General features: G+C 39.5%; 1 protein-coding gene across 3 annotated transcripts in view; it reads left to right on the forward strand.

Moving 5' to 3' along the window:
* Nucleotides 1-20,190, forward strand: part of RC3H2 (ring finger and CCCH-type domains 2) — a 2,406,224-nt gene that overhangs the window by 1,925,132 nt on the left and 460,902 nt on the right. For all 3 annotated transcript variants that reach the window (XM_044058310.1, XM_044058308.1, XM_044058309.1), the window contains one exon: nt 17,389-17,470. In XM_044058310.1, the coding sequence (XP_043914245.1) occupies nt 17,389-17,470 (82 nt within the window). The remainder of the gene's footprint in view (nt 1-17,388; nt 17,471-20,190) is intronic.

Raw genomic sequence — 20,190 nt, forward strand, 5'->3', positions numbered from 1 at the left:
CCTCCATAACTAGTCTTTCATAAAGGCGGAACAGATCCCTTATTCCTATATAAGTATGCTGTGAATCTAATATGAATCATTTCATTGACTTGCCCATCTTTTTTCCAAGTTATGGCAAGAAGGCAGAATATAAACTGCATCAACTGGATGTCCACAGGCAGGTATGCTTCTACTTGCATAGTACCAAGGACTTTAGAAAATCTGATAAGCTTTTTCTTTCCTTCTCAGGGAACAAAAAAGGGTCACCAGTTTTGATAGTTACCTTATCATAATGTCTTACTGATACTATATCCTATGCATACAATTTTCATCATAAACAACTGCCAGGAAAGGTTAAGGGCCATTCAGCAAGAGCTGTGTCAACTTTCACTGCTTTTCAAGCCAGACTACCTATGGACATTAAGCCACAACATATGAACTATAGCAGTCAGCAAAATACACACCACAGCAGCCCGTATTCCACCAGTAAAACTTCTTTTAATGTTCAACGATCTGGTACCTCGGCAATTCGCCTTCAAGGATCACAATTAGTTTAATCTGAACACAGTCTTTATATACCATTTTATGAATCAATCAATCAGTTAATCAATTTATGATGATTCATTCAGTAAGAAATTAGTTCAAATTAAAGTGACCTCAAAATCAAAAATACTTAATAATATATAAGTTATGTACATCATTATAATGAATAAATTCAACAATATATTAGTTTGCAAATTCATATAAATAAATAAACCAACACATAAATAAATAGATAAATAAATAAATCACATAAATATAATATCATATAATATGACAATTAGATATTTTATATCCTATTAATATGCATTATATATACTATAAAATGTATTTTTATTATACAAAAAATATTATTATTATTAACTATTATTAGCTTGTTGGTTTTATTAATATATATGTTTTATATACCTAATTCCTGATTCAAACCATATGGTTTTAAGGTGTTGAATTTCAGTATCATTCTAGTTTCCAATTCTAGCAGTTTACCTATGAGATCATCTCCCCTTAAAATATAAGGTTTTCCTAATATGCTAAATTTTAAACTATCACCACAACCACCATGAATGTCAATGAAATGTTTGGCCACAGGACTTAATAGATTCGAATTTCTTATGTCCTTTAGATGTTCCAGAATCCTAATTCTTACCATCCTTTTGGTTTGTCCTATGTACCAAATATCGGTACAAGAACAGCCCAATATATATACTACACTAGTAGACTTGCAGTTGAAAATTTGCTTAGATATATGTCTTCTATTATTAATGGATTCCACATTAATAACCCTATTGCACACACTACACGAACCACATGCAAAAGTGCCTACCCTGGTAGAAATAGTTCTGTCATGATGCACTAAGTTGTTATTTAAAATTTCTTTTAAATTTTTTCCCCTCTTAAATGAGAAAATAACATTATTAGGAAATAGCTCACCTATGGTGTCATCATGACAAATTAAATACCAGAATTTTTTAAACAATGAAATCATTCTTTTGGAAAAGGGAGTAAATTTGGTTACAAAAAACATTTTCTCAACATTATTTTTCACATTAACCAAATGTTTTACATGTCCCACCACATTAGGTACTGTCAAGTTCTCATTAATTCTACCATCTGTAGATGGTCATAATCATACCCCCTTTCCAATAATCTCAAAAGCACTGAATTTAACTCCTTACCCATCTCTTCATTTATACTAGTATGATCCCGAATTCTTTTGAACTCCCCTTGTGGTAAAGCATTTAATAGATGTGGGGGGTGCATGCTGGTAGCATGTAAAAACATGTTTACTGATGTTTGTTTTCTATAAGGTCTGAATTGTATTTTATTTTCTTTTTCAAATAAAGTCAAATCAAGAAAATTTATTTCACTTCTGTTAGCCTCATATGAAAACTGTAACTTGTGTTCATTGTTGTTCAACATCTCAGAAAAATCCAAAAATTCAGACATGTCCTCCTTACAGATGAAAATTAAATCATCTATAAAGCGCTTATACAAAACCACATTGTTCTTAAAAAAATTAGTTGAATAGATGAATTTCTTTTCAAAAGAATCCATGTAAATAATGGCGTAAGCTGCACCCATTGCAGTGCCCTTGATTTGTAAAAAAATATTCAGTGTTGAAACGAAAATAACTATGTGTCAAGCAAAATTCCAACAGATTGATCAAAAAGCTAGTTCTAGGTCCCTCACCTAACATATTACACACCGACTCAAGCCCCCATTTTTTATCAATGTTAGTATATAGGGATTTTACATCGATAGTGACCCAATAATAATCATGACTCCATACTACATCAGAAACGCAATGAATCAATTCCTGTGTGTTAACTATGTGAGCTGTTACCCTATTCAAATAGGCCTTTAACTGAAAATCTAATAAAAGGTTAACATTTTCCAGAAAGGAGCCCACCCCAGATACAATAGGCCTACCTGGAGACTCTACTAAGTTTTTATGAATTTTAGGTAAAGCATATAGAATGGGCACAGTTGGTTTTCGTATGTATAATTTTTTAACATTAGCTTGTGTAAAAAACCCTAAACGTTCTCCTTTTTCCAACATAAATAACAGCTCATCATTGTATGCTTCTGTGGGATCACTATCCAGCCTCTTATATTCTTCAGAATTTAGCAACAATCTATTCACCATATGACAATAGTTAATTTTATCCATTATAACCCAATTTCCACCTTTGTCGGCACACTTGAATATATAATCATTTTTAAGTTTTTTTAAATCTTTTAAAGCCTGCCATTCATCCTTATTCAAATTGAAACACTTTCTTTCTTTACAAAACTCCTTAAAGGATATTTCTAATTCTTTAAAAAGAACTTTTTGAAAAATGGAAATGGTAGGCACAGAAATACATGGAGTAAACATGCTGTTAACATTTTTCAATGCAGGAAGCGCTAATTTACCATAACCGGTAAAAAAATGGACATTTTCAGCATTTTCAACTGTAAACATATCAACACTAGTGTTCCATTCATCACATTCATAGTTATGAATTGACAGGTTTAATAAACTATCATCCATATCAGAATCACTTGAAAGTTCTTGTTCTTGATTGCAAGCAAAAACAGACAGATTTTCTTCATCCTTTCTAGCAAAATAAACCCTAAGTAATAGTTTTCTAATGAAACATCTAACTTCAAGGTAAATGTCGGCTAATGAAGGGAAGAAAGTTGGAACAAACTTGCTTCCCTTACATAAAACTTTTAGCATATCATTGTTCATAGGTAAACTGGACAAGTTAACGCATTTTAAAGACTGCGCTTCTAAAGTCAATGCGGACAAACCTTCATTTGAATCGGTTTCGCCCTTTCCTTCCATTTCTTCCCCTGTTGGAGTCGTCATTTTGAAAATCCGCGTTTGTGCAAATGGAACCGTCAGTTCCATTGTGAACCTCCTTATCTGGAACCCGGTTGTTTGTCACAGTTCTGGCAAAAGAAACATTTTTGATTACACTGCCTTCCACAGAAGACGCCGACGAAGCTGACACCCCCCTCCGCTTAGAATTGCTGCTCCAGCTTCTGCCCCTTGACCTATTACGTATAGGTTCACGTTGCCAGTTAAACAGAATGCCTGTTTCGTAATCCTTAAGATCACGAACAAGCTTGTTTCTTTTTCTTTGCACAATATCAGTTTCAAGTTTCTGGATTTTTTCATTGATTGCCAACATCTGAGCTCCATAATTAGATTCAACCATCAAGCCCTCTTGCAATAGTACAATCCCATTTTTGATTTTATCCTGAGATCTTTGGTTGCGTTTTACCAAGATGTTAAGCCAACCAATAGTGCAGGAAAGGGACACTTTCTTCCATTCATCAAATAGATCAGACTCATCATCAGTGAATGGTGCTGCCGGTAACTTCTCAATGCGTAATGTCCAAGCTAATGTACTTTTCGAGTAATCGAGTGTCAAAGTACAAGGCAGTATCTTTAGACATTAATTTAGTTAATTCAGCAAAACGCCCATCAGCAGCGCTATTACCCCCAATATTCCAAGGATCCGAATTGGAATACTTTTTATCACGTTCAGTAATGATGTCTGCAAACAACATTGTATCAGCTGTGCGGCTCTGTTCAGAGCCCGCATTCCGAAGCGATATAATTATTGATTTAACAAATAAATCTGGATACCGGTAAGAATTCGGCTGGAAATACCAATAAGCCACAACATACGAACTATAGCAGTCAGCAAAATACACACCACAGCAGCCCGTATTCCACCAGTAAAACTTCTTTTAATGTTCAACGATCTGGTACCTCGGCAATTCGCCTTCAAGGATCACAATTAGTTTAATCTGAACACAGTCTTTATATACCATTTTATGAATCAATCAATCAATTAATCAATTTATGATGATTCATTCAGTAAGAAATTAGTTCAAATTAAAGTGACCTCAAAATCAAAAATACTTAATAATATATAAGTTATGTACATCATTATAATGAATAAATTCAACAATATATTAGTTTGCAAATTCATATAAATAAACCAACACATAAATAAATAGATAAATAAATAAATCACATAAATATAATATCATATAATATGACAATTAGATATTTTATATCCTATTAATATGCATTATATATACTATAAAATGTATTTTAATATTATACAGTGGTTCGTGTAGTGTGTGCAGTAGGGTTATTAATGTGGAATCCATTAATAATAGAAGACATATATTTAAGCAAATTTTCAACTGCAAGTCTACTAGTGTAGTATACATATTGGGCTGTTCTTGTACCGATATTTGGTACATAGGACAAACCAAAAGGATGGTAAGAATTAGAATTCTGGAACATCTAAAGGACATAAGAAATTCGAATCTATTAAGTCCTGTGGCCAAACATTTCATTGACATTCATGGTGGTTGTGGTGATAGTTTAAAATTTAGCATATTAGGAAAACCTTATATTTTAAGGGGAGATGATCTCATAGGTAAACTGCTAGAATTGGAAACTAGAATGATACTGAAATTCAACACCTTAAAACCATATGGTTTGAATCAGGAATTAGGTATATAAAACATATATATTAATAAAACCAGCAAGCTAATAATAGTTAATAATAATATTTTTTGTATAATAAAAATACATTTTATAGTATATATAATGCATATTAATAGGATATAAAATATCTAATTGTCATATTATATGATATTATATTTATGTGATTTATTTATTTATCTATTTATTTATGTGTTGGTTTATTTATTTATATGAATTTGCAAACTAATATATTGTTAAATTTATTCATTATAATGATGTACATAACATATATTATTAAGTATTTTTGATTTTGAGGTCACTTTAATTTGAACTAATTTCTTACTGAATGAATCATCATAAATTGATTAATTGATTGATTGATTCATAAAATGGTATATAAAGACTGTGTTCAGATTAAACTAATTGTGATCCTTGAAGGCGAATTGCCGAGGTACCAGATCGTTGAACATTAAAAGAAGTTTTACTGGTGGAATACGGGCTGCTGTGGTGTGTATTTTACCTATGGACATTATCTGTGCTGCAGTCACATGGGTTAACCGTCATACCTTTATCACTCATTACAAAGTAGATGTGGCCTCCCGGAATAGGGCTGCCTTTAATTCCACTCTTCTGAAGAGTTTATTCCCTTGAGCCACCCAAGAAAGAAGGTGCTGGGGACGCTGTCCCAAACAGCAATAATGAAGGCAAAATAGGACAACGTAACGTAAAGAAGTTATGTACTCACCATGATGTTCCATGTTTGTTGTCCGTCATCTCGCCTTCATTCTTGCGCCCCACCCTCCTTCCCCCAACCTTTGCTCCTGGAGGATTGAGAGGTGAAATGCTTAATGGTGAAAACATGGTTTCTGCTTCCCTTCTGATGTATATATATATATATATATATATATATATATGTATGTATGTATGTGTGTGTGTGTGTGTGTGTGTGTGTGTGTGTGTGTGTGTGTGTGTGTGTGTGCATTTGTTTTTTCTTAATCTGCAAACAAGATCTGGGTATTATTCTCTATGCTTTGTGGGATAGGGTATACCCTCGAGCCAGTGGAAGTTTTCGAGCTTTAGTATTCTGAACCCACCAGCAAGAATGAAGGCAAGATGATGGACAACAAACATGGAATGTTATAGTGAGTACATAACTTCTTTTTTTCTTCCCTGCCTCCACCCATACTTCTCAGCTGTCCATAATTTTCAGAATGTCCAGATTTTTGCCTCGTATATTTAGTGTGTTCCTAATAAAATTTGTGGTTTTCCAGCAACTCCTTGAGGACCAAAGTCCCTAAGTAAAGGTAGATGTTTGAGTTTCAGACTTCATATACTTCAGGTAAAGCATATTAATATTTAAATGTCTGGCTGTTAGCACAGAGGACAGTCAGACTAAAGCTCTGACTTGTTCATGAGCTGCTTCCTGTGCCAACCATCCATGGTTTGAATCTTTCCACCTTTATTTTGCCTACTGTGAGGCCTTGACCAAGTCACATAAACAGCAAATGTTTTGGGGCAATTAAATTTGGGCAAGGCTCATTAATGGTATCCAGGAATGCATGCCTCGTAACTAACTGAGAACTATGATAGCAGCATTTAAAACGTCCCTGATTTTGTGCCTTCTTTCCCACATCATGTTTGGCTTTGTCAAGAATTCTTGTAGTAAGAGTTTGAGAGGTATGCGTTCACTAGCCCCGTCTAATGGTATATTACAAACAGGAATATCAGTGACATTCCCAGAGTGTTTCACAGCAAAATGTTGAACCACTTTAGATAGTTTTTATTAATTTATTTATTTTTTAAATAAAATGGTAAAATAGTTAAGAAAAAAAAATATCCAGTATGTGGACAGTGCTTTTGAGGAAGGTGAGTAGTAAGTGATTAAACTTTTTTTTTTTTTTTTCTCTTTTGTCAACTACCAGTTTGAGAACTTCAGAAAATTTACTGCTTGTTAAATGTTCATTGCATCAGGAATAATACTCCTTTCTCCTACAGACCTTGACACTATAAAAAACCATAGCAATTGGTCTGTGTATTCCACATATTACCAACCGCAGTCTGATTTTGTCCATTTCATTATGCCTCACTACTGGGTCTGTGGATCCAACTCTGCCATTTCAAGCTCCTCCCTCTTCCATAATGCCCTACTCCTTTTCTAACCCTTCAGATCTCGTTTGCTGCCTTCCAGTACAGACGCGATTCCGCAGACTCAGCTTAGAGATAAGTGATTTTTCATGCTTTTAGTCTACAGTGAGTTCTATCCTTTTCTCTTTTCACTCCTTTAGATATATTTATTTAAGTTAGTTCTTTGTACCTCCCCTCCCTTTTTAGCTAGCTCATATCAGAGCTTCTTGCCGGCATTATTTTTTTGTTTTTTTTTTTGTTTTCAGCCCTCCACATTTTTCTCTAACAGTTACTTCCCCTTTCTCTTCTTTTCTTGTCTTTCCACAAAAAAAAAAAAAAAACCTTTCCAGGTATTTTTGATTTATCTTTAGTGTTATCAAGTCTCCTTTGTAGTGCTAGTGCGTGGACTAACCTTCCAGTATGTCTGACAAACCCATGGGTTTCAAAAAGTGCTCCTCTTGTGGGCATAAGATTCCCCAGTCGGATTCCCATGAGAGGTGCATGTATTGTCTTGGGCCAGGGCACTTGGAGTTGGAGTGCAACATCTGCACGGCCTTCAGTCCCAGAGTCCTTGCTGATCACCTCAATAAGTTGATTTTGAGAGGTGTCTTTCCAACCTCTGGAGCTCAAACTCCCACTGCTAAGAAGTCTGCCTTGTCAGCTGCCCTGGAGGTCCATATCTTCTTTACTGGAGAAGAGCCAAAAGTTGTCGGATCTTTCTACATTGGATCCTACCTGTTCTTATATCGCTTTGGATCCGAGAAGCTCTTCGGATCTTATAGTCTGTGCCGGATAAGACTCTTTCGCTGTCAGATCTTCAGCCTTTGGGTCCGATTAGCCTTTCAGATACTATGGAAGTTTTATGGATCCAAAGCTTCCTGTCTCTGAACAAACCTCCTCAGGTCAGAAAGACCAGGATCGAAGATCCCGGAGTCACACTTTTCATCGGTGCAAATCTCCTTCCCTAGCCTCAACCATTCAGACCAGCCTGTCCCCAGTCAGGTTCACCCATTCTTCGACCTCCTCAAGATCCTCTTGGCTGTCACACACAGACATGAACAGGATGATGCAGAGTTTTCTCAAAGCCCAGATTCAGCTGGGGATCCTGCCATCGCTGACCATTGCTCCAAGCCCAATACATCAACCTCCTCTTCAGATCCAACCTATGGTTTCAGAACTCCAGGATCTGGTTTTCCCGAGTGGGCCGTCATCAGAGCTTGGAATGTGCCTTTCTTCAATTCCAGCAGTGTCCCAGATTAACTGGGCTCAGATGCCCTCTGAGTGGAGCGGAGCAGGTCTCAGACCTGAGATTTCAACGTAGACTCCTCAGGGTTGATCTCTGCTCTGACCTTTTTGGAGCCGTGCCTGCTCCTTGGGGCCTTGGTCATTGAGAATTTGGGCCTGGTGCCCTCTGGGGATGTCAGATCCAGGATGGTTTCATCCTTCTCCCCATTGGTAGCTGCGACTCCGAGGGACAGGAGGTGAGCTTACCCAGCTTTGTCTGCTTTCCAGGTAGCAGAGAGGGCTTTCTCCAAACTGTGAGATGCAGCCCTTCTTCCCCTGGGTCCTTCCCAATCTCCTCCTGATCAGAGCTTTGCTCCCATCTATCCTGTTGATAGCCCCTCCAGAAGAGCCTCCAGACCTACCCTCAGCAAAAGGTCCCCCTGTCTTTCGAGTCTTCTCCCAAGTATCCCATAAGGGAGGGTCATCGGAACATACGGTACAAGGGGAAGCACCTAGACTCCGCTCTGGAGTCACTAAGAGAAGATACTGACTTCGATGAAGGGAGAGCCCCCCCCCCCCCCATCTCCACCTGGTGACATCTTCTTCGGGAATATTTTGGTGACCCCTTTGACAGTTCCTCCCTGTCTGGACTGTCAGTTAAAGAAATTCTTACCCACAGCGAGCTAGAAGGTTAGACCTTATCTGTCGTAGAAATCAAGTTTTTTCCCCCCAACAGACCTTCTGCAGGAACCAGTGGAGTGGGAAGAAGATGTGGTCCCGTAAGCCTCAAGGGTCTTTCCTGGATTTGCAGGATGAATCCTCTAGAGGCAGAGGGAGAGGATTTAATCATTGACGCTATCTCAGATAAAGAAGGGGTCCACAAAACCAGGGCGATGGAGAACCTTTCTCTGACAGGCCTATCAGCTGTCCTGAGGCACTGCCTGACTGTCCTACTCTAGAAGCAGTCGGGGAGCAGACTGTCATTACACTCACGCCTGGGCAAACATAACAAATGACAACTGGGTTTTAAGTATAATTTCCAGAGGTTACTCTATTCCTTTTTCCCTTCCTCCTCCCAGTTCCGGGAGATATCGCTCCGATGTACCACCAAGTCAGCGGGAGAATGCAGTTGTGGAGGTTAAGAAACTACCAGAAAAAAGTCATCCAGGAGGTCCCACCCAAACATCAAGGATGCGGAAATTACTCTCACTTTTTTTTGGTGCCAAAGAAAACAGGGAACCTTCGACCAATCTTAGATTTGAGCAATCTGAATTTCTTTGTAAAGAAATTGAAGTTCCGCATGGTTATGGTACAGTCCATTAGGTTCATAGGTTCATATTAGGCTATCTGCCCTGGGGCAATTATAAGTCTAGCTTGATTCTGTATGGCTTACGCCACCCCTTGATTTGAGTATACTGTGCCCTTTTTAAGGTTTAGTTTACTGTGCCTCTGTCTAATAGTGACACGGGAGTAATCCCTGGGACAAACCTACGATCCCCCATCCACTTATCGAGATTCTTCTTGAAGAGATTCAGTGAGGTGCTCTGCCTCACATGAACTGGAATTCTATTCCAGAGCGAAGGGAGCCTCTGGGTTATGAACCTGTCCCTCCAGCAAGTTCTATTTATTTCTGTGCTGAGGTTCAAGTCCCTCGAGCGTGTGGCTCTAAGGGATTTAGATTTACTGAGGTGGAGCATGTCCATTAATTCTGGATTTGACATAGCTTTGTATGTCAGGCATAGATCGCCTCGAAGTAGGCGGTGTGCAGCTGAGTAGAGCTGGAGTTTTTTTAACCGAGCAGCATATGGCATCTGTTTGAGACCCTTGATCCTCTTGGTGAGATACTTTTGGGGTCTTTCTAATTGCTGCAGGTGTCGGTAAGGTACATCCCAATTCTGTCACTTCTACACAAGGAAGATTGGATGTACTCTCTAAATCTCCAGGATGCATACTATCATATCAGAATAGACAGGCACTCCAGGAGACATTTGTGCTTTCGGCTGGAAGCTAGTCATTACCAGGTCAGAGCACTGCCCTTTGGTCTCTCCACTGCCCCCCCGGGTGTTCACCAAGTGCATGGCAGTGGTTGTAGCCCTCCTCCATCTGCAAGGATTCCAGGCATTTCCATACCTAGACAATTGGCTCCTGACAGCACCTAAAAGACATGAACTGCTTCGAGCCATTCAGGTTATGCTACAACTGTTCAATTGCCTGGGAATCAAAGTAATTTTGGCAAAGTCAAAGATGTCTCCCATACAGGACATACAATTTATAGCGATGCAATGGAACACAACCACACAGATAGCTGCCCTGCCTTCACAGAGAATAAGATCATTGAGACAACAGGTACATCTGTTACTAGATACCCCGACACCACCAGCTCACCTGTTCCTCATGGCCCTAGGGTCTGTGTCAGCTGCCATCCTTCTGGTTCCTCTAGCAACATTTTTCATGCAAATTCTCCAGTGGACCCTAGCTGTCCAGTGATTTATTCTGTATCGTCTGTTGTCGGCCCTTGTCAGGCTAACTCAAATTTGCAAGCATCATCTGCAGTGGTGGATGCTTACAGATAACCTCCATCTTGGCACACCCTTCACACCTTCTCCACCTGTAGCCACAGTGACCACGGACGCTTCCCTGTTGGGGTTGGGGGGGGACATTTTCAGGGAAGAATGGTCCAAGGTACGTAGTCCACGATAGAGGCCAAATTGCACTTAAATGTCCTGGAGATGAGGGCTGTTCTTCTGACGTTGCAAGGCTTTCAGAGCTGTCTCCCTCTGGGAACGATTGCAATTCTTACAGACAATCTGTCTGTCTGGTACATCAGCAAGTACAGGTGAACCCGATAATAGCCATTTTGCAGGGAAGCCATGAAGGTTTGGGAATGGGCGATCTCTTCAAACCACTTTCTCATTGCAGTGCACATTCTGGGGGAGTCCAGCATTCTGGCAGACAGACTGAGCAGATCAATCTTAAGCACACACGAGCGGTCCCTGAACCAATCAGTAGCTAATCAGTTATTCAGCTGTTGGGGCGAACCTTACTGTCACCTGTTTGCCTCTCCCCTGAACAACAAGTGCAGCAAGTATTTCACTCTGATCCCCCCTCTTGGGGGAGTCACCCATGGACTCTGTAGTTCACGATTGTCCCCTGGGTCTCCTGTATACTTATCCTCCAATTCTCCTGATTCCCAGAGTCTTACAGAAAGCCAGCAGGTTGAAGACCACTCTAATTCTCATTACCCCCTTCTGTCCTCGACAGGTATAGTTCCCCTTTCTGCAGTCTCACAGCAAGTATGGATACTGGATCCTAGGCAGGATCTAATTTCCCATCTGTTGGAATGTCAGATTCCCAGTCTCCAATCACTGAGACTAACTGTTTGATTTCTCCACTTCCCGTGATTCTACGAAAGTCCAGGCTGGCCTCCCCTGTTCGAGAGATTATACTTGCTTCTCAGAAATCTTCCACCAAGAAAGTGTATAATAGTAAATGAAAGAGATTTCCCATTTGGGTGTCAGAATGGAATATTTAACCTTTTTCTGCTCATATTTTGGATATTCTTATGTTTCGCAGTTCACTTTTTCAGTATGGAGCTAGTTTTTTCCACTGTAAAGTTACATATAGCAGCTATTATGAATTTTCAAGTAGGCAAAGGTAACTATTTCATCTTTCCTCTCCACTTCAGGGTTATGCAGGGCCTTCATGAGAGGAGTCTTTTATCTCAGACCGCCAATAAAAGATCGTCCCCTCCTTGGGATCTCACTCTTGTGCTTCATGCCCTTACTCAGAGACCCTTTGTACCTGCAAGCTCATGTAACTTAAAATACTTGTCTTGGAAGTCTGCTTTTCTAGTAGCCATTACTTCAGCAAGAAGAGTGTCGGAATTACAAGCTCTATCTTCCCAGCCACCTTAAATTACCTTCTTCAAGGATAGAGTCTCTCTCAGAACGACCCCTTCCTTCATACCAAAGGTTGTTACAGAGACCGATATTAACCAGACTATTCACCTGCCTGTATTCTTCCCAGTTACTCCAGTAAGGGCAAATATATGCTGCATTTGCTGGATGAGCATAGACGGTTGCAGTTCTACTACACAGAATAAAACCACACAGAAAATCTGAACAATTGTTCATCTCTTTCTCACTAAATAGACTAGGTCAGGCTGTATCCAAAATTATCTTAGCCAAGTAGATTTCTGATTGTATTTCTGCGGTCTATACCCAGCATGTAATGCAACTTCCCTGTCGTGTTAGAGCTCATTCTACCAGGTCCATGTCTACCTCGTCTGCTTTCTCTGCAAGAACTCCTATTGATGAAATTTGTGCAGCAGCAAGCTGGTCCAAATCTCACACGTTTGTCTCTCACTGCAAGTTGGACATAATTTCTAGAAACAGCATTCTTTGGCTCCGCAGTGCTCAAGCATGTCCTTCCTTTAGGGCCGCCCAGGGTTTACGTACCTGGAAACTCTGACCCATTAGTGAAGCATAATGAAATGGACAACATCAGATTAGAAGTTATGTACTTACCGTAACTTGGCATCTGTGTTGCCTAATTTCATTTTGCATCACATCCCACTCACCTTCCTCCAACCTATGTCAGCTGAGAGCAGTAAAGAGGATATGGGAACCCATAGGCTCTTAGTTTGAGCTTCAGTGTGGTTGCTTTCTTTTGTTTTTTCTAGTAGTGTAAATCTAAATCACCTTTGAGTGGGCAGCAAACTTGATATATGAGGGGTTAGAGAAGGAGTGGGGCATCATGGTAGAGGGAGGAGCTTGAGGTTCAGATCGCAAGTATGGAGAAATGGCCGAGCCGAATTTGAGGTCGGATCCGTAGACCTAGTAGTGATGCATAATGAAATTGGACAACACAGATGACAAGTTATGGTAAGTACATAACTTCGAATAACTAGGTGCATCACCACTGTGTGTTATCTGTTTGCAATTGCTGTCTGAAAGTGTCTTCAGAGTTTCAGTCACTGGTAACAAAAGAAAATCCTCAAAAGTGACAGAGCATTTGAAAATTGTTCATATAATCACAGCATCAGTTCACTGGCACTATACCCCAGTATTTGCCAATTCTTTGTAGGCAGTAGCCCCATGTTTCATTTTCTGACTTTAGAAATGGTTGTCACAGATAGAACCCTTTCTGCAGTGATACTGAAGAAAAGTGCACAGGGGCACACTATCCTAATGCTCCATAAGACACTGATGCAGAATTCCAGATGAATTATTGTAGCATATAGCTGTGGAACAAGGAAGAGTGCAAGTATTCTTAATATGTTTGGGCTGAACCATAAATAACACTATGTCAACATGAGCAAGGAATACTCGCAACATACCTGTACTACTTGTATTTAGATAACCAGATCACCACAAGCTGTAAAGAAGGGAATTGAATTAAAAAGCTTGTTTGTGGCTGGCTTAAGGTTAAGGCAAGGGTGAAAGAAAGACACCTGATCGCTAGAGTAAATGGAAGCAAAACAGATGAACGAAAGACACATTGGAAGGTGGAAACATTTAAATAGTGAACTTAAGTTCACCAGAGTGGCAAAGATTGTAATGGTGGAAGAAGAAGAAACTGTTGCAAAAGAGAGTAAAATCCCATGAGTGGAGGAGCTCCCTGGTCAGCCTCAGTAAGAAGCTGAGATCCCTTATAAGATCCTCCAAAGCTAGCTACAAAAACAAAATCGCCACTAATTCCAAGGACAACCACAAAGCATTCTATAGCTATGTCAAGAATCTTGATGGCAACACCCAGATCTGCTCTGAGTTACAGCACAAAGGCAAGAAAATTACAGAACCAGCTGAAATTGCCAACATCCTGGCAAATAGGTTCAGTGCTAACTTTACCCCCCTCTCACCCCCTAAAGGGCCCATATCTATACAGGAAGAATGCAGAGTCCCTGTAATCACAACTACGGAGGTAAAAGCTGCACTCTCTAAAGCCAAAAACACAGCATCCATGGTACCGGACAACATCCCAGGCTGCGTTTTACACAAACTTCAGAATTAACTGGCTCCCCACTTAAGCACCATATTCAATAATAGCCTCACATCAGGCTTTGTGGCCACTGAATGGCGCACAGCAACAGTTATCCCGCTCCACAGAGGGGGAGCCACCACTGATCCCAGGAATTATCGACCTATTAGCCTGATGAGCCTGGTCTGCAAGGCCATGGAACATATCATCATGGAACGCATAAACAAAGACATTGGTAACCTCCAAACTCTGGATCCCACCCAGTTCGGGTATGTGAAAGGCAGATCATGCCTCCTGAACCTGATCGACCTCTCTGAGGCAGTCACCAAAGCCGTAGATGAGGGCAAGGTGGTTCACACAGCCTGTCTTGACCTCGCCAAGGCTTTCAACACCATCCCTCATTCTGGAATTATAGCTAAACTCACTAAACTAGGTATAAATCCCTATGTCACAAGATGGGTTGCCAACTGACTCAATGACGGAACCCACACTGTAAAAGTTGCAGACTCCAAATCTGACCTCAAAGCAGTGACAAGTGGAGTACCACAGGGTTCCGTCCTGGGACCTCTCTTGTTTGGTATCTACTTCTCTGAAGTACAAGCTAACACAGAAGGCCTCTAGCTAACGAAGTTCGCAGATGACTGCAAACTAGGAGCTATAGTCAAGTCCCCAAATGATGTGGACATCCTAAAGAAGGGCCTCACTGAGACAGATGCCTGGTGTCAGAGCCATGGCCTCAAGCTCAGTGCCAAAAAGTGCAGTGTCAGCCCCTTTGGTAAAAACTCTGTACCCATGAACTACCACATAGGCCGCAATCTGCTTAACACCGAATGCGTGATAAGAGACTTTGGGACCCAGGTGGACAGTAGTCTCTCCTTTGATAGTTACATTGCCACAGTAGTCAGGAAATCCTTCTACGTGGCACACCTCATCATAAAAGAGTTCTCATCCAAGAAAAAAGAGGTCATTGTTCCCCTCTACTCGACACTCATTAGACCCATTATAGAGTACAATGCCCCTTTTGGAATGTACCTCACAAGACATCTGCAGCAGCTGGAAAGGCCACAGAAGTACCTCTCAAAGAGGATTATTGGCATCAAACAAATGCCCTACACTGACCACCTCAAAAAACTTCAGCTTTACTCCGTAGCATATCGCCTTCTCCAAGGTGATCTCTGCCTAACATATAAAGCTATGTCAAACCCAGAGCTGTTGAACATGCTACACCTAAAGAAATCCCAATCCCTCCGAGCTACATGCTCTAAGGACCTAAACCTTGTCACCACAATAAACAGGACAATGCTGGAGGGATAGATTCCTGTCCCAGAGACTTCCCGTACTCTGGAACAGGCTACCCATCTATGTCAAGCAAAGTTCTTCATTAGCACTCTTCAAGAAAAATCTTGATGAGTGGATGGGAAATAGGAAATACACCCCGGAGATCACTTCTGTGTCTCTGCTTGACAGTGGCACAGGAAAATAACTTTCTTGGGTGGCGTAAGCCAGGGAACCTTGTTGGCTAGGCTTACATAGGCCCTTGGGCCGATTGCCTAATACTTACGTATGAACCTAAGAATAATTAGGTAGTGTTGGAAAGAGGGGCCATCCAAGGTGAGAGGTGCAAGAAAATGTTGATTTTTGCAGAGGGACCTTATCAGGTTTGATGGAAGGAGAGCCTAGAGTGAAAAATAATTTAATGTTTTCTGGTCTGGGAACAGGCAGCTCAGAGGCAGAGTCTGAGCAATTCACATGCAAGAGGTTGAATAGTCTGCGAAAGTATCCAGTTAACCAGCATTCGCATGTGACCTGCATTCTAGCTGTAAAAGCTTTTGTGTTCATTTCTCCACTCTTGATAGGCACAGAGGAGCAATGAGGTTGAAGTTTGTTACATATATTATAATGAGGAACTCCCTTGCAAGCCCAGGCATTTCTTCAGATTTTTGCAGATGCATCAGTCTGGGAAGAAGAAATGCTATTTGCTGAGCAAATTTGCTCTCAATCAGATAAGAGAACCGTAGAACTCTAGAACCTCTGAAGTGAAGTTGCAAAAAGTACGAGTCACCTATACACTTCAAGACAGTCCAAGTGAGAAATTGTTAGTAAATTGCATAAAGTTTAAATATTAATAGTTAAGCGTAATTTTTTGAGCTGAGACACAGGATCTAAATTGCTAACTTTAGTTTTTATTGGATGCCAAAAAAGCAATTACTGGAAAATGAAAATCAAAGTCTAAACCAACTGTATATGAAGTACTGAATATTGTAAAAGAGATGAAATGACTGGAAGAGAGATCTTTAGAAAAGGGAAGGAGCAAATTACATAAAAATAAATGGAAATTATAGGAGCAGTACATGAAGAATTATGTTCAGGTAGAGGAATGAGGTTTAATGGAAGGCAGGAATTGAGCATTTAATGTAATGTTGGGCTATTAGTTATAAAGAAAGAGCATGATGTATATGTATGTAAATGGGAAAAAAATGTACATATGGTTTGTTCTTTCTATTAATATATATTTGCCTATGTTTTAAGTAATAATTTAATAAAGGTGTTAAAAAAATAATGCAGTGCAGTTTATACCCAGACAGCACGATACTCTGTAGCAGACAGCAGACAGTTTCAAGTGAACTTTCATTGCTTTGCATACAATAGGAGCAGTATTCCTTCTTTAAGTTAGTCAAGGTAGTTATTCAGTAAGTCGCAAAAAAAAAAATGGAAGAACCCCCTACAAGCAAGTCTGCAACACTTAAGTTCGATTAATTTAAGCACTTGCTGTAGAACAAGAAAGTTAAATATTGTACTAATTATTCAAGATTAAAGTGCAAATGCATGCAGTTTGTTTGCTTAGTGTCTTCACTGTGAAAAAGAGGAATTCATAGTGGGAGAGTAAAAATCAGGAAAAGAAAAAAAAATAGTGTCACTTTTATAATTAAGTCAACATTTTGTTGTTGGAGGACTACAGTGCAAATGTAATATTTTGAAGTTTAGATTAATCTATGGCTTCATGGTTGAAACATGCTTGTTTACATATACATTTATTTTTTTAGGGACAGATATCTAGTTAGAGAGGTGGAGAGTCAAAGGAAGCATTCCAGCACTGGAGATCTTTTAAGTCTTGAGCTGCAGAACGTAAGTAGCTTTGTGTTACCTTTCAAGATTTCTAACATTGGGAAAAATCAGTGCTGACTACATTAATGTAATTTTCAAGTAAGTCAATTGTCTTATTGTTTGTTTAATTGTGAGATGTACCATGTGAATCCTGTATGCCCTTTCATCATCACTATTGCAGTAAAAGTAGTATTAATTAATGGGATATCCTGCCAAGGATAGTTGTATGTCCCGGAAAGCATACCAAAGTGTGGGTGCCCTTCCCTTGCACTGTATGTCCAACATATAGCCTAGACCCGACAGAGACAGAGGTACATAAGAGATGTAGATGCAGATATTTCAGAAATTTCTTGCCATCAGCCAAGGTCTGTCATCCGTATGACTTGTGGTGCTGCCTCAGCTATTTGGTGGAGTGGGATCCCTATTGGGAACCCTCATCGTTTCTATTTTTTGTGCTTTATAAGCTCTCTGCATGTCATCAGAGAGAGGGAAATGTAGGAGGCAGAATTCTCAGAAAAATCATCATACTAAGGGTCTGTTTTGTTCAGGTACTAAACACGATTTAGGGATTGTTCTATCTGTCAGGCATTTGTGCTGAAGACTTTGTGTAGTCATTTGTCTTCTTTGAAAATGTATTCGGAGAACCAAAAACGTAATGCACTTGTCCAGGGTGCAGCTGACTCCAGGGATATTAGGGTCCAAGGGATATGATCTCTAAAGGAAAGAAGGAACCACATCAGTGTAAAGGAAATGAAGGCACTTAATTTAGCTTTTCGGTCTCTACAATACCTCTGGATTCTCTGGGTTATCTTTGCATCTTCACAGGCAACATCATAGTTATGTGGTATATCAGCAAGCACGGAGGCACCAAATCTTATCTCTGTAGGTTGGCTTTGATAGCTTGGGAAATAGCAATTTAACACAAGATGTTTCTTTAGGCTGTTTACATACCCTCTTGGAGAAACATGGTAGCAACCTTTTGAGCTAGTCTAGAGCAAACCCTCATGAATGGATGTTAAACAAAGAGATCTTTCTGGATATTTTCCTTTTCTGGAGTATTTCACAGATAGGTATTTATGCCTTCATACACAACAGACAACTCAAGCTGTTTTGTTTGACTACCATGCCATCAGGCATGGAGAATGGACACCATGACCTTTCCTTGGAAACAGAGGTTCTTTTGTACTCTTCCTCCACGTCTCTTGATTTTAAAAGTCCTTCTAAAGATCAAGGACAGACCAGAGATCTTGTTAGTGACTCCCTTATTACCCAGGCAGCACTGTTTTCTACCTTCTCTTTCATCATCACAAGTTAAGTCATAAGATGGATTTACAGAGAGCAAAGGCCCTTTTATTCACCCCATTCTACAGATTTTGAACCTGACTCTTTGGATGATAAAATTATAATTCCTTTTAGGCACCAATATTTATGAGGATGTACTTAAGGTTTTACAGAAGTCTAGAAAAACAAATAAAAGGAGGTCTTGTGTATCTAAATGGAAGACATGTTTTATGAAAGAGTCAAGACCTTTATCAAATGGATATTCCTAATATTATTGCATATTTATATGGATTGCTCTATGCTGGGCTGGCATTATCTACTGCTGGAGCAAATTTGTCAGCAGTTTCTGCTTGCCTACCTTTGGATCCACCAAGTTTGTCTCGATTTGAGGTTGAATAGTTAAAAGCCTTCCTACATATTAGACCATCGTGGAGGGCTACCCCTCCTGCTTTGAACTTGAACTGTGCCCTGAAAAAGCTTACATTAAATCCTTTCGAGCCTGCTGCTTTTGCTTGTTAAATTTTCTACTTTAAAAACAGTGCTGTTGGTGGCTTTGATGCACTAAAATGAATTTCAGAGTTGCAAGCCATGATTGCTTTCCCTCCCTTTTTTCATTTTTCTTAAGGATCAGTTTGCTGTCTGTACTAATCCTTTTTTATTACCTAAAGTTGTTAATGATTTCTCAGATTGAAGAAATGTATTTCTTTCTTTTCTGAAGAAATGCCAAGCAGAGGTCTTTATTTTGCCTGTGAAGAAATGTCACTGAAGAAAATGTCTAAAGGTAGACCAGACAAACTCCGTACTACTGTATCTGTTATACTTTATTTGTTTCAGAACAAATTCTTGCCAAACAGTTAATTCTGTCAGAGCTATTTCAATTCTGTTATAACACAGCTAGACAGATGAGTAGACTAAAGCACACTTAGTCTAAACGTCACCAGTGAATGAAGCATACTGTCCAGTTTATATACTCTTTTCAACCAATGTTATTTTTAATGTCCTTGTGACTTGTTCTTCTGGTTTCTGTCTGTGTCATGAAAAAGTCCATGGTTATTTCATGCCCTTTTTTGGTCCTCGCTGTATCTGAAGACTTCACAAAAGATTCTCCACGTCATCTTTGTGTCACTTGACCTGTCTGCATTTTATTTATTTATTTATTTCTGCATCTGAAAGCCAAGAAAATCAACTTCCTTTTTTCCTATAGCAGGATGCATTTACAATAATGCCCACAGCTGTATGTTATTAATATCTAAGCTGAACATAACTGTTCTTGCAAAGCAAGTGTATTATTTTGAAAACTGTTGTTTGGACTTGCACATTTCCTTTCACTGTACACACAGTATATTGGGGAAAACATTTTAATTTGCACAATATCTGTCACAGACCATCAAATTTACTTTTTTCCTTCACCTCAGAATAAAGGGAGAAGATTCTACTTTCCTTGGATGTGTATAGGCAGC

This window comes from Protopterus annectens, chromosome 16.part0 (genome assembly GCF_019279795.1).
Source record: "Protopterus annectens isolate FY-2018-M chromosome 16.part0, PAN1.0, whole genome shotgun sequence".
Classification (NCBI taxonomy): Eukaryota; Metazoa; Chordata; order Ceratodontiformes; family Protopteridae; genus Protopterus; species Protopterus annectens.